This window comes from Lutra lutra, chromosome 8, assembly GCF_902655055.1.
Source record: "Lutra lutra chromosome 8, mLutLut1.2, whole genome shotgun sequence".
NCBI classification, from domain to species: Eukaryota; Metazoa; Chordata; class Mammalia; order Carnivora; family Mustelidae; genus Lutra; species Lutra lutra.
Genome location: NC_062285.1, coordinates 40,556,989 through 40,573,067, shown reverse-complemented (window position 1 = coordinate 40,573,067; position 16,079 = coordinate 40,556,989). Strand labels below are relative to the sequence as shown.

At 39.9% G+C, this 16,079-nt stretch overlaps 1 protein-coding gene across 6 annotated transcripts in view; it reads left to right on the top strand.

Annotated features, from left to right (window-relative positions):
* Nucleotides 1–16,079, top strand: part of AKAP3 (A-kinase anchoring protein 3) — a 33,517-nt gene that overhangs the window by 11,729 nt on the left and 5,709 nt on the right. For 5 of the 6 annotated variants that reach the window (XM_047740850.1, XM_047740849.1, XM_047740851.1 and 2 more), the window contains one exon: nucleotides 2,593–4,941. In XM_047740850.1, the coding sequence (XP_047596806.1) occupies nucleotides 2,593–4,941 (2,349 nt within the window). The remainder of the gene's footprint in view (nucleotides 1–2,592; nucleotides 4,942–16,079) is intronic. The other variant, XM_047740852.1, reaches the window with a different exon arrangement.

Genomic DNA, 16,079 nt, shown 5'->3' with positions numbered 1-16,079 from the left:
CAAAATTCTTAATTACTTTGAGCTTGAGATGGGCAAAAAAAAAGCTACCAACACAAATTTTCCATTGTTTCTTACCCAACAGAGAATAGATTTCTATAAACAATTAATCCATTAAAGAGATCACCAAATGATTAAACAATAAAACCAAATTCTTGATCACCACTGTCACTAATGGTTATTGGCCATCAAGGAGCCAAATTGAAAATCAAAAGCAAAATTAGTACAGAGAAAAATTAAAACTAGAAAAAACAGAATGGGGATGGCTGGGTGGCTTAGTCAGTTAAGCTGCTGCCTTCAGTCCAGGTCATGATCCTAGGGTCCTGAGATCAAGCCCCGAATTGGGCACCCTGCTCAGCAGGGAGTCTGCTTCTCTCTCTCCTTCCCACTCATGCTTTCTCTTGGTATCTCTGTCTCTCTCTTTCAAATACATACATACATACATACACAGATACATACATACATACATAAAATCTTGAAAAAACAGAATGCAAAGTTCTATTGCCACCTCGGATTCACCTCTGAGGCCAAAGGAAAGATGCACCTCGTACCCTTCCCTCCAGATAATATTTATCTCTGTTAGGTGGATCTGCTGGACATCTTGGCAAAGAATTCCAAAACTGTTAAAAGATCATTTTCAGAGAAGGTGAAATAATGACTTTCATGTATATATAAAAGTAAACTCACAGTGGGGCTCAGACTAGGTGAAATAATGTGTGTAAAGAGGGAACAGAGTGCCTGGCAAACACAAGTATGTAAGAAATAGTAGCTAGTCGGGATGCCTGGGTGGCTCACTTGGTTAAGTGTCTGCCTTCAGCTCAGGTCATGATCCCCGGATACTAGGACCGAGTCCCACATCAGGCTCCTTGCTCAGGGAGGAGCCTGCTTCTCCCTCTGCCTCTACCGTTCCCCCTGCTTGTACTCTCTCTCTCTCTCTCTCTCTCTGACATATAAATAAAAAATCTTTAAAAAAAAAAGAAAGAAATAGTAGCTAGTAACTTATGTGACACTTGATAAATAAAGTGCCAAGTTATTCTTTAAAGATGGGCAATACTTGTAGTCTTTCCTAGATAGACATTCCTCTAATATAATTACAGTGTTCCTTTACATTTGATAGCAAATAGGACACATACTTCTTTTTTTTTTAAAGATTTTTTATCATTATTTATTTATTTGACAGATCACAAGTAGGCAGAGAGGCAGGCAGAGAGAGAGAGAGGAGGAGGAGGAAGCAGGCTCCCCACTGAGCAGAGAGCCCAATGAGGGGCTCAATCCCAAGACCCTGGGATCATGACCTAAGCTGAAGGCAGAGGCTTTAGCGCATTGTGCCACCCAGGTGCCCAGGACACATACTTCTTATTTTAGTCTATGCTCAAGTGAAAATTATATTGTAATATATACCTAAAAATATGTATATGTGCTTATTACAGCTAGTGTCCATTAAAGAATCTGTATTCATTCAAAACTAATAAATTGTCCACAGATATTAACTCCTCAATTAAAAATTGATTGTTCACTTAAGTGATATCATATAGTTCATTGGAAGCCATTTAATATATCAAGACTGGCTTATATAGCCCAGCAAAGTGATTAATGGTGCACAATTGTCCTTGAATTCTCTAATTTTTTTAAACTATAGTTTTAATAAGAGATCTAAATAAAAACAGATAAATCATAGAAAATAGCAAGTAATATAAAGATAAGAAAAATTGGATTCAGTGCAAATGCTTACTCTGCTACATAGCAGATGACTGTCAGATCTTAAAGGTATATTTTTTTTTTAAGATTTTGTTTATTTTTTTTATTTGACATACAGAGATCACAAGTAGGCAGAGAGAGGCAGACAGAGAGAGGGAGGGAGAAGCAAGATCCCCGCTGAGCAGAGAGCCTGATGCGGGCCTCCATCCCAGGACCCTGAGATCATAACCTGAGCTGAAAACAGAGGCTTAACCCACTGAACTACCCAGGCGCCTAGGTGCCCCTTAAGGGTATATGTTTTAAAAGCACTATAGTGTAGTGGCTGAGAGCATGGTCTCTAGAGTCAGACTGCCTGGGTTGGAACTCCTGCTCCATCAGTGATTAGCTGTATAACCTCAGATAAGTAACTAAAGTGATCTCTCCTTTCTTCAGTTCCTTCTTCTGTACAATGTGGATAATAAGAGCACTAACATTTAAGTTTACTGTAAGAATAATGTTAACTGAGGAGCATCTGGGTGGCTCAGGCAGTTAAGCATCTGCCTTCAGCTCAGGTCATGATCTCAGGGTCCTGAGATGGAGCCCTGCTCTGAGGAGAGTCTGCTTCTCCCTCTCCCTCTGCCCCTCACCCTCCCTTTGCCCCTCCCCCTCACTCATGCACTCTCTCTCTCTCTCTAATAAACAAATAAAATCTTTTTTTTTTTTTTTAAAGAATACTGCTAAGTGAGATAGTAGCCTTAAAATACTCGGAATAGTGCCTGATATATCATACTAAGTACCTAATAAATATTGGTTACTTTTATTGTGATGATAAAGCAGTTAAGGCTTGAGAAAGGTGACCATTTTTGTAACCAGTCTTTGAGGTTGTCCTGAATGTCCCATATCTTTACTTTGTTATAGTCGGATGAATCCTTGTCTATTTTTAAGGAAGCCTCAACTGATCCTATCAGAGTGCTCAGCTGGCTCCGCAGAGACCTGGAAAAAAGTACAGCAGGATTCCAAGATGTTAAGTTCAAACCTGGAGAATCCTCCTTAGGTGGGGAAATGAGTGACTTAGGAGACCCCTGCAAGGGTTTCTCTGTGGACTATTACAATGCCACCAACAAGGGCAGTCCAGGAAGGTTGCATTTTGAGATGACTCACAGAGAGAATCCCATCCAGGGCCCCAGTGTCCAACTTGGTAATGGGAGTTCAGTAGATGAAGTTTCTTTCTATGCTAATCGCCTCACAAATCTAGTCATAGCCATGGCCCGCAAGGAGATCAATGAGAGGATAGATGGTTCTGAAAACAAATGTGTCCATCAGTCATTATACGTGGGAGATGAACCCGCGCCCAACAAAAGCTTGAGTACGGTGGCATCAGAACTGGTGAATGAGACTGTCTCTGCATGTTCCAAGAATGCTACCTCAGATAAGGCTCCAGGCTCTGGTGACAGAGCCTCAGGATTATTACAGAGTCCCCCAAATTTGAAATATAAGACCACTCTGAAGATCAAGGAGAACACCAAGGAAAGCAAGGGTGCAGATGATAAGCCTCCTTCTAGAAAGTCTTTCTTCTACAAGGAGGTGTTTGAATCTCGTAATGCAGGTGATGCCAAAGAGGGTGGAAGGTCCTTACCTGGGGAGAGAAAGATGTTCAGAGGACAAGAAAGGCCTAATGACTTTACAGCTTCCGTTAGTCAAGGGATCATGACCTATGCTAATAGTGTGGTATCCGATATGATGGTGTCCATCATGAAGACACTGAGGATCCATGTGAAGGACACAACCATTGCCACCATTCTGCTAAAGAAGGTACTGCTCAAGCACGCAAAAGAGGTTGTCTCAGATCTTATTGACTCCTTCATGAAGAACCTCCACAATGTCACAGGGACCCTCATGACTGATACAGACTTTGTCTCAGCTGTAAAAAGAAGTCTGTTCTCTCACGGAAGCCAGAAGGCCACAGATATCATGGATGCCATGCTTGGTAAGCTATACACTGTAATGTTTGCAAAGAAACCTCCTGAAAATGTCAGGAAAACTAAGGACAGGTCTGAGAGTTACTCCCTTGTCTCCATGAAAGGAATGGGTGACCCTAAAAACCAAAATGCAAACTTTGCAGCCATGAAATCTGAAGGTAAATTGAGGGAAAAAGTGTACTGTCCTGCATCCAAACCTGAGGAGAAGTCTTGTGTTGAAACTCTGGGTGAACACATTATCAAAGAAGGATTGACACTTTGGCATAAAAGTCAGCAAAAAGAAGGAAGATCTCCAGGTTTCCAAAGGGCAACATTTGCAGCTCCCAACAAACAGTACAAGCCTGTACCAGACATTCCTCTGGACTATCCTTTGGATACTTCCAACCTCAGCCCCCCTGTGCATCACCAAGAGAAACCTGAGAATTTTATGTGTGATTCAGACTCCTGGGCCAAGGACCTGATCGTATCTGCCTTACTTCTGATTCAATACCACCTGGCCCAGGGAGGAAGCATGGATGCACAGAGCTTCATTGAAGCAGCTGGCAGTACCAACTTGCCTGCCAGCAAGTCCCCTGTAGTTTCTGATGAGTCCAGCCCCAAGTCTCCTCAAACAGGAGGTGACCAAGAGGAAGCAGAAAAGAAGGATCTGATGAGTGTTTTCTTTAACTTCATCCGGAATTTACTTGGTGAGACCATTTTCAAGAGTGACCGTAGCTCTGAACCCAAGGTGCCAGAAAAGCCAATTAAGGGAGAATGTAGCCACCAGAGTGAAAGACCTGTAACCCCTTCTCCCATCAAATTAAGTGAAGGTGATGAGGCTGGTGGTCCCTTTGCTGGGCTGACCAAGATGGTTGCTAGCCAGCTAGATGGCCACATGAATGGGCAAATGCTAGAACATCTGATGGACTCAGTGATGAAGTTATGTCTCATTATTGCCAAATCCTTTGACTCTCCCTTGGCAGAGCTGGGGGATGATAAGTCTGGGGATGCAAGCAGGCCAACTTCAGCCTTCCCCGATAGTTTATATGAGTGCTTACCAGTCAAGGGCACAGGGACAGCAGAGACTGTCCTGCAGAATGCCTATCAAGCTATCCATAACGAGTTGAGAGGTATGTCAGGACAGCCCCCGGAAGGGTATGCAGCACCCAAAGTGATTGTCAGCAATCAGAGCCTAAGTGATACCGTTCAGAACAAGCAACTCCAAGCTGTACTTCAGTGGGTCGCCGCCTCTGAACTCAATGTCCCTATTTTGTACTTTGCTGGTGATGACGAAGGAATCCAGGAGAAGGTAAGGAGGTAGAGTCAGAGGGATTTGGGAAGATTCTTGAAGGATTAATTAGGGTTTTAAGTTCTATTTTCTTTCTGCATGGGATGTTGGCTATAAGAAGAGTAGGAGGAGGATAGTGAGAATTTGAAGATGCCTCCTGGCAGAGATAATGGATGAAGTAAAATGGGAGTCTGCCCAATAAGAGGCATATTAAAGGGGAAAAAGAGGCATAAGTGTGTATGTATATATATATATATATATATATATATATATATATATATATATATATATATAAAATGTGCTGTTGATTTATCGTAAGTGTATGATATGTGATAAATCAAATCTGATCCTTTTTTCTGCATACAGTGGTAGGAATGCACAGATGAAAAACCTCTAAGAGACTTAGGAAAAGAGTCAGATAAAGGTCTGGACCTCAGCCTGAAATTTGGATAGGACAGCATATTGCCTTAAGAATGAGAAAGAGCTGCTAGGAGGCATCCCAGGAATGTACTGAGGGGGCGGGAGATTAGTGTAAAGGATCTAGGCTTATACCCTTCCAAACTTGTCATTACTCTCTCAGCTGGTTGTCTAGGAAGTGTTGGGGATTTGACAGGATTCAGTAAATAACATCCCTCTTCCCCTTACTCTAAGTTCTAAATCAATTGAGAAGTAAGACTAAAGAATAAGGCAGATGGGAAATCAACTTATCTCTGTTATTACTGATAAAGGTAAGTGCGTGCCATCTAACTCCTTGCTTCTCCCCATGAGGCCTTGGAACTGCTTACTGAAGAGAATTGTGCATGTGTCTGGTAAGATTGGTATATAACTTTACAGGCAGACCTCAGAGACATTGTGGGTTCTGTTCCAGACCACTGCAATAGAGCAAAGTCAGATGAATTTTTTGGTTTCCCAGTGCATATAAAAAGTTACGTTTACATCATACTGTAGTCTGTTAAGTATGCAATAGCATTATTTCTTTAGAAATAAGTGCATACTTAAATTTAAAAATGCTTTATTGCTAAAAATGCTAACCATCATCTGAGTTCTTGGTAAATATAACTGCTAGTCAAGATCACTACAACAAATATAATAAGAAGGAAAATGTTTGAAATATTGCAATAACTGTCAAAATATGACACAGGGACCCAGAGTGAGCAAATGCTATTGGAAAAAAAGCACCAATAGACTCGCTTGGTGCTTTATAAAAGCACCTTCACTTTGTAAAAAACAGTATCTGCAAAGTATGGTAAAGCAAAACACAATAAAACAAGTATGCCTGTATCTCAGTTTCAGGTGTACATTGTAATTCGATATCTGTATATACTGTAAAATAATCATCACCATAAGTCGAGTTACCACCCATCACCCCACAATTCAGCTGTTCACACACCCCTAACCCTGTTTTCCTTTGGGTACCACCAGTCTGTTTTCTGAATGAGTTTGGCATTTTTTGTTTGTTGTATTTGTTTTTGTTTTTTTAGATTCCACACATAAGTGATATCATACAGTATTTGTCTTTCTCTATCTGACTTACTTTACTTAGCATAACACCCTCAAGTTGTCACAACTAGCAAGATTTTCTCCTTTTTTATGGCTGAGGAGTATTCCGTTTTACACACACACACACACACACACACACACACACAGGGCCTATACCTTCTTTATCCATTTCTCCATCAAAGGACACTTGGGTTGTTTCCGGGTCTTGGCTATAAGATGCAATAAACATAGAGGTATATATAGCTTTTCAAATTTGTGTTTTTGTATTCTACAGATAAATACCCAGAAGTAGAATTGCTGGATCATATGGTAGTTCTACTTTTAATTTTTTGAAGAATCCCCATATCATTTGCCACAGTGGCTGCACTAATTTACATTTCCACTAACGGTGTACGAGGATTTCTTTTTCTCCACATCTTCTCCAACATTGTTATTTCTTGCCTTTTTTATAATAGCCATTCTGACAGGTGTGAGGTGATTTTTTTTTTAAGATTTTATTTATTTATTTGACAGACAGAGATCACATGTAGGCAGAAGCCAGCAGAGAGAGAGAGAGAGAGAGAGAGAGAGAGAGAGGAGGAAGCAGGCTCTCCACTGAGCAGAGAGCCCGATGCGGGGCTCGATCCCAGGACCTTGAGATCATGACCTGAGCCGAAGGCAGAGGCTTTAACCCACTGAGCCACCCAGGTGCCCCGTGAGGTGATATTTTATTGTGATTTTGATTTGCTTTTTCCTGATAATTAGTAATATTGAGCATCTTTTTATGTGCTTGTTGGCAATCTGTCTTCTTTCAAAAAATGTCTATTCCAATCTTCTTCCCATTTGTTTGTTACAGTATTTTTAAAAATGTATTATTATTGAATACAGTCCACACACAATATATTAGTTTCAGGTGTGCAAAGTAGTAACTTTTCAATCCTGTACATTACTCATTGCTCACTGTAATGAGTGTAGTCACCATCTTTCACCATATGAGGTTATTATAGTGATATTGACTATATTCCCTATGCTGGACTTTTCATCTCTGTGACTTTATAACTGGAAATTGGTACCTTTTAATCTCTTTCACCAATTTTGCCCATCCTCCAACCTTCTTCCCTCTGGCAACCCCCAGTTTGTTCTCTTTAAGAGTCTGTTTGGTTTGGGTTTGTTTATTTATTCATTTGTTTTGTTTCTTAGGTTCCACATATAAGTAAAATCATGTAATATTTGTCTTTCACTGTCTTGACTTATTTTTTATTATTATGTTCAGTTTGCCAACATAGTTTGCCAGCATCATTAATTTTTGATGTAGTGTTCAACGATTCACTAATTGGGTCACAAGTAGGCTGAGAGGCAGGAAGAGAGAGAGGAGGAAGCAGGCTCTCCACGGAGCAGAGAGCCCAATGCGGGGCTCGGTCCCAGGACCCTGGGATCATGACCTGAGCCGAAGGCAGAGGCTTTAACCCACTGAGCCACCCAGGCACCCCTTATGTTCCACCCTCTTACACTGTTGGTAGGAATGCAAGCTGGTACAGCCACTCTGGAAAACAGTATGGAGGTTCCTCAAGACATCTTTTAACCTTTATATTAGCTTTATAAGTGGTTAATCCACTGCCTTTACTTACACTTATATTTACGAGTGAGATTTTTGCTTTCATATATTTTCTTGTTACTGGTTAGTGCCTTTTGTTTTTGGCTTAAAGAAGTTCCTTTAACATTTCTTATAAGGCTTTTCATTCTATAAGGCTCATCATCATTCAGTTTAGTGGTAATGAACTTTTATAGTTTTTTACTCTTTTGGAAAACTATCTCCCCTTCAGTTTTGATTGATAAGCTTGCAAGGTAGACTCTTCTCAATTGGAAGATTTTTCCTCCAGCACTTTGAATATATCATACTGTTCCCTTCTGGCCTGCAGAGTTTTTGCTGAAAAATCTGATAATCTTGTGGGGGCTCCCTTCTATTTTCTCTTCTAAGAGAAAAATTGTTTTTTTTTTTTTTTGTGCTGCTTTAATATTCTCTATCTTTAAGTTTTGACATTTTAATTATAAATCTAATTATCTCTTTGGATTCATTTTATATGAAATTTCCCTTGCTTCCTGGAGCTGGATGTCTGTTTCCTTCCCCCAGGTTAGTAAAGTTCTTAGCCATTCCTTTTTCAAATAAGTTTTCTCTCTGTTTTTTTCTCTCTCCACTTCTTCTGGGACCCTTATAATGAAGATGTTATTCCGCTTGATGCTGTCCTGCAGGTCTCTTAAGGTATCCTTACTTTTTAAAATTCATTTTTCTTTTTGCTTCTCTGATTGGGTCATTTCCAGTGCTGTATTCTGGATTACTGATCTGTTCAATTTCACCTAATCTTCTGTTGAATCCCTCAAGTGTATTTTTCAGTTTAACTATTGAATTCTTCCACTCTGTGACTTTTGTCTGGCACTTTCTTATGTTTTTCCCTCTCTTTGTTGAAGTTCTCACTGTGTTTATTCATTCTTCTCCTGAGTTCAGTGAGCATCTTTATGACCATTACTTTATACTCTTTATCAGGTAGATTACTTATCTCCATTTCACTATGGTTTCTTTCTAATATTTTGTTTTTATTCTTTTATTCGGAACATATTCCTCTGTCTTTACATTTTGTGTGACTCTGTAGGTATCTGTGTTTGTTTTATAACTATTAGGTAAAACAGCTATCTTTCCCAGAGTTGAAGGAGATGAACCTTATTGTTCAACTCTGCCCTAGCTTTTGGTTGCTTCTCAGACCTTAGTGGTGTTCTTTTTTTTTTTTAATTTTTTTATTTGACTTCAATTTAATCAACATATACTGTATTACTCTTAGTTTCAGAAGTAGAATTCAGCAATTAATCAATTACATATAGTACCCAGTGCTCATTACTTCAAGTGGCAACGTTAATGCCCATCACCCAGTTACCCCATCCCCTCACCCACTTCCCCTCCAGCAACCCTCAGTTTGTTCTCTCTAGTTAAGAGTCTCTTGGGGTTTTTCTCTCTCGCTGTGTTTATCTTATTTTTCCTTCATTTCCCCTATGTTCATCTGTTTTGTTTTTTAAATTTAACATATGAGTGAAATCATGTGGTATTTTTCTTTCCCTGACTTACTTATTTCACTTAGCATAATACTCTCTAGCTCCATCCATGTCATTGCAAATGGCAAGATTTCATTCTTTTATTTATTTATTTATTTTGTTTATTAACATATAATGTGTTATTTGTTTCAGGGGTACAGGTCTGTGAATCATCAGTCTTACACAATTCATAGCACTCACCGTAGCACATACACTCCCCAGTGTCCATCACCCAGCCACCCCAACCCTCCCACTCCCCTCCATTCCAGCGACCCTCAGTTTGTTTCCTGAGATTAACAGTCTCTTATGGTTTGTCTCCCTCCTGATCCCATCTTGTTTCATTTTTCCCTCCCTCTCCCCCCAAGCCCCTCTCCCTGCCCCTCAAATTCCTCATATCCAGAGAGATCATATGATAATCGTCTTTCTCTGATTGACTTATTTCACTTAGTATAATACCCTTTAGTTCCATCCACGTCATTGCAAATGGCAAGGTTTCAGTTTCTTATGGCTGCATAGTATTCCATTGTATATATATACCACGTCTTCTTTATCCATTCATCTCTTAATGGATATCTGGGCTCTTTCCATATTTTGGCTATTGTGCACATTGCTTCTATAAACATTGGGATGTTTGTGCCCCTTCAAATCATTTCAAATCACGGTTTGTATCCTTTGGATAAATACTTAGTAGTGCAGTTGCTGGGTCCTAGGATAATTCTATTTTTAACTTTTTTGAAGAAACTCCATACTGTTTTCCAGAGTGGCTACACCAGTTTGCATTCCCACCAACAGTGTAAGAAGGTTCCCCTTTCTCCACATCTTTGCCAACATCTGTTGCTTCCTGAGTTGTTAATTTTAGCCATTCTGACTAGTGTGAGGTGGTATCTCATTGTGGTTTTGATTTGTAGCTTGATTTGTTCTTAACAGATCCCAGTTGTTGAATGTGTGCCAAGATCTGTCAGTCTTCCAAAGGGAGGGATCTCAGACAGTACCTAGTTTCAAGGTAATTGTAAGCCAGATACTCAGGCAACAACTTTTTTTTTCATAATTTTTTATTTTTTAAATTTCAGTGTACCAGAATTCATTGTTTATGCACCACACCCAGTGCTCTGTGCAATACATGCCCTCCAAAATACCCACCACCAGCCTCACCCAACCTCCCACCCCCTGCCCTTTCAAAACCCTCAGATTGTTTTTCAGAGTCCATAGTCTCTCATGGTTCATCTCCCCCTCTGATTTCCCCCAACTTCCTTCTCCTCTCCATCTCCCCATGTCCTCCATGTTATTTCTTATGCTCCACAAATAAGTGAAACCATATGATAATTGACTCTCTCTGCTTGACTTATTTCACTCAGCATCATCTCTTCGAGTCCCGTCCATGTTGCTACAAAAGTTGGGTATTCATCCTTTCTGATGGAGGCATAATACTCCATAGTGTGTATGGACCACATCTTCCTTATCCATTCATCCATATTGAAGGGCATCTTGGTTCTTTCCACAGTTTGGTGACCGTGGCCGTTGCTGCTATGAACATTGGGGTACAGATGGCCCTTCTTTTCACTACATCTGTATCTTTGGGGCAAATACCCAGTAGTGCAATTCCAGGGTTATAGGGAAGCTCTATTTTTAATTTCTTGAGGAATCTCCACACTGTTTTCCAAAGTGGCTGCACCAACTTGCATTCCTACCAACAGTGTAAGAGGGTTCCCCTTTCTCCACATCCTCTCCAACACATGTTGTTTACTGTCTTGTTAATTTTGGCCATTCTCAATGTGGTTTTTTTTTTTTTTAAGATTTTATTTATTTATTTGACAGAGAGAGATCACAAGTAGACGGAGAGGCAGGCAGAGAGAGAGAGAGAGGGAAGCAGGCTCCCTGCTGAGCAGAGAGCCCGATGCGGGACTCGATCCCAGGACCCTGAGTTCATGACCTGAGCCGAAGGCAGCGGCCTAACCCACTGAGCCACCCAGGCACCCCTCAATGTGGTTTTGATTTGAATCTCCCTGATGGCTAGTGATGATGAACATTTTTTCATGTGTCTGATAGCCATTTGTATGTCTTCATTGGAGAAGTGTCTGTTCATGTCTTCTGCCCATTTTTTGACATGATTATCTCTTTTGTGTGTGTTGAGTTTGAGAAGTTCTTTATAGATCCTGGATATCAGCCTTTTGTCTGTACTGTAATTTGCAAATATCTTCTCCCATTCCATGGGTTGCCTCTTTGTTTTGTTGACTGTTTCCTTTGCTATGCAGAAGCTTTTGATCTTGATGAAGTCCCAAAAATCATTTTCCCTTTTGTTTCCTTTCAGGCAACAACGTTTAAGATATGTAAATACATACAATCTTGTGGGTCCACAGTTGCAATCCCTGATGACTTCCAGACTAGGAGATCTGGAGGTGTTGCTGGGCAACACTTGCAGAAATCATTATTTAGACATGTGCATATGCTTCTTTTAAGGAGGTATCAGCAAACTGTGGCAAGGCCAAGGGACTGTGCAAATATAATGTCTCCCTGCCCATGTACCTTGGGGTGCCTCTGTAACCTCTGGGTGTGTGGCAGACCTGAAGCCTGACCCTCAGGCTGAAGTTCCAGGACAAGAATATAGGCCTTTTCCACATGAAGGCTGGAGATGTGTTTTAGTCTGCTGTCTGTGCAGTGCCATGGGACAGTACCTTGCCAAAGATTCTGATTATTTCAGACCATAGGACTCAGAAATGCAGTCCCCTTTGGCCCCCAGAGCCAGGTTCTCGAAGACCATCCCCTGTGTGGTTTGTGCCTGCCCACTAGCTGTGGCTTGGTGAGCTGTGGCTTCAGTGTGCAGAAACGGTGCTTCCACTGGAGCAATAGGCTAGGAGGTGGTGTGAGAATGGCATCCACCAGTCCCGGGACCAACAAAGCAGAAGGAAAACACAAAAACAGCCTCTGCCAGTGCCTTCATCCCCAGAGAGAGTACCAGAAGGTTTCTGCCTCCCTGGCAGATGAAGAAATGAATCTCATCTGCATGTAGTCCAGGACCCTTTCAAACTGTTGCTTTTTTGCTGGGTTCCAGGCCAAGTGGGTTTGTGTGCAAACCCTTTAAAAGCAGATTTTTCATTCCCTATAACCTTTTGGTTCTCCTGGTTTTTAAGACCAGACACTTTGGGGGCTTATTTTTCTGGTGCAGTCCTAAGGGTTGAGGTACCTGATATGGGGCATGGACCCTTTCATTCCTGAGGGACAAGGTCCATTTTTGAGATTCCTCCTAATTGTAGGTCACTGTCCCAGGGTTGGGTTTATTGCTAGACCATATCTCTGTTTCTCCTATCCATCTTGATGTGGCTCTTTTATTCTCCCTCTTTAATTCACTCTCTGGAAGCACTGTTTAGTTAGTTTTGGGGTCCTTTTCAGAGGGAATTATTCCATACGTAGCTGTAGATTTGTTGTGTTTGTGGGAGGAGATGAGTTCAGGATCCTTATATGCTGTCATTTTGAGTCCTCCTCTGAAAGGAAATTCTGAGACTGGAAAACATTTATTTAAGTAGCTGCTTCATGGTAATGTAGAGGAATTAAGAAACGAAGTATCTCTACAGCACACACACACACACACACACACACACTTTTAGGACTTTATAATTTCATCTCAAATCAGAGAAGTGGAATAGCACCAACTAAGTAGTAAGCATGGCATAGGAAATATAAAAATTATTATCGTTATGAGAAAGCAATTCATCCCCATAGAAACCAGGGGATGTAGAAGAAGAGATTTTTCTCTGTTTAATAAGTGGTATTAGTAATCCTTAACTGGGTTACTTGGTTTATCTGATGCCTGGGGAGACACAGGATTGTAAAACATCCAGATAAGGCTTTACGAAACAAGAAACTGTATGATTTAGAGACTTGCTAACAAAGTGGGTCTGTGGACCAAGGTCATTGACATTGCCTGGAAGCTTGTTACAAGTACAGAATCCCAAGCTCTACTCCTGCCCTACTGAACTAGAAACTCAATTTTAGCAAAATCCCCAGGTCATATATGTGCACATTTAAGTTTGGGCTAAAGGACAAAACATGGGGTTCCAATCTGAGATACATCCCTGAGTTCTTGGTAAGTTCTGGCTCGTTATAGTTTTCCCAGTCTGTAAAACAACTAGTTTGGTATATAACAATTAACAGAGGGGGCTATTTTCACAAAAACTGATGAAAAAAAATCTAAAAAGGAGCGTAGGTTCCATGTGTATAATGCATGAATATATTTTTGTTCTATATCCATCTTTTAAGTCAAACCCAGCATACATAACATACATAAAACATTGTTTTATATTATTTTGAATTAGAATGTCTATAATATACTTATCCAAAATGAAGACAATATACTTGATTTACACACACACACACACACACACACACACACATCTCTGCCCACTGTAAAGATAAAGAAGAACATCTAAAAGAATAGAAAAGATAGGTAACAGCACATCCAAATTTCAACCAATGAGTAGATTTGCATTGAATATCAGTGTGTTTTTAATAAAAGTTGGGTGATGTATACATCAAAGAAACTACCTAAGAGTAATTTGAGATTTTTTTGGAAAGAGATTTAATTAATATATGGAAATACTCTTGTGCTGAGATAGTAATGCTGGAATGCCCATGAACCCAATTCCTTTAAACAAATTGGTGTCCGTGTTTGAATAGATAATATGTGCATAGTCCTAAATCCAAAGGCACAAAAGGCACAGGGAAAATGAAGGCTTTTTTTCTATCCTTATCTCCCATCTCGTTTCCCTCCCTGGAGAAAACCTTTCTGATCAATTTCTTCTTTATCCCTCTAGAAATACATATGTATGCACAAGCAAATACTTACAGGTATATATTTTTTTTCCTTAAGGCACAAATGTTACTTCTATATATATATTCTGTTCTGCAACATATTTAGCTGCCACATTCTTTTTTTTTTTTTTTTTTAAGATTTTACTTTTTATTCGAGAAAGAGAGCACAATCAGTAGAGAGGGAGCAAGGTCAGAGGGAGAAGCAGACTCCGCTATGAGCAGGGAACCCAATGTGGGACTTTATTCCAGGACCCGGGGATCATGACCTGAGTGGAAGGCAAATGCTTAACTAACTGAGCCACCAGGGCTCCCTGCCACATTTTTTAGTGGCTACATATTACTTTATGAAGATACTGTATTTAACCACTGTATGGACATTTCAGTGGCTAATATTTTGTCCAAAAGCAGTGCTGAATGCACAGATTCAAACATCTTTGGATGTGCTAAACACCTAGGAAAGGAATTTCAAGATGTCTATGAAAAATGTATTAGTATATTAGATATATATTTCTAGATTGCCTTCCATAGAGCTTGCACCAATTTTCACACCTTTAAAACAATATGAAAGCGGTGCCTGGGTGGTTCAGTTAAGCGTCTGCCTTCGACTCGGGTCATGATCCCAGAGTCCTGAGATTGAGCCCCACGTCTGGCCTCTTGCTCAGCAGGGAGCCTGCTTCTCCCTCTCCCTCTGCCTGCTCCTGGTGCTTGTACTCTGTCTGTCAAATAAATCAATAAAATCTTTAAAAAAATTATGAGAGTCGCCATTTCCCATGTTTTATCCAAATGTGTATGCCAGACTTTTCATCTTTGCTGAATGTTGCCTCGCTTTGCACTTGTCTTACTAGGAATGAGGATAAAGATCTTTTTATATGTTTAAGAACCACTTGAATGTCCTTTTTTATGGATGAATTGTTCATAACCTCTGCCCATTTTTCTACTAGATTGCTAGTCTTTTCCTTATTGATCTGTAAGAGTTTTATGTACGTATGAAAATTAGTCTTTATGATATTAAGTGCAATTTTTGTCACTTGTATTTTTGTTTTGTTTTATTTTGTTTTTGCCATATAGAATTCTAAAAATGTTTATGTAGTCAAATCTAAGTAATTTTTCAAGTTTTTTCCTGGATTTTATGTCATATTTGAAGAAAACATTCTACACTACAACATATTAACAAAACTTACTCATGTTTTCTTCTACTACTTTTGTGATTTTTAAAAAATACTTAAGACTTGGGGCACCTGGGTGGCTCAGTGGGTTAAGCCTCTGCCTTGGGCTCAGGTCATGATCTCAGGGTCCTAGGATTGAGCCCCGCATCGGGCTCTCTGCTCTGCAGGGAGCCTGCTTCCCCCCTCTCTCTGCATGTCTCTCTACCTACTTGTGATCTGTCTGTCAAATAAATAAATAAATAAAATCTTTAAAAAAATTAAAAAATATTTAAGACTTTGATGCATTTTCAATTCATTTTTATACAAGATGTGAGGTAGGGATGCAACCTCTTATTTTTTTTTCCAGATAGCTACCTGTCTTTGGTTCTTTTCTTCAACTTTCTGTTCTGTTCCTTTGAATTATCTACTCTTACTATTTTAATAGCATCCTGTTTTAATTACTGTTATTCCATAATGTGTTTTACTATCTGATAAGACTAAGGACTCCTTATTTCGCTATGTCAAAACTTTCTAGGGTACATTTCTGTTTCTAACCCCCAGCCACAAGTAACCATTTACCTGTTTTCTATCATTCTAGATTTACCTCTCTGTCATTTTATATAATGGAGCCATAAAATAAATAAAATA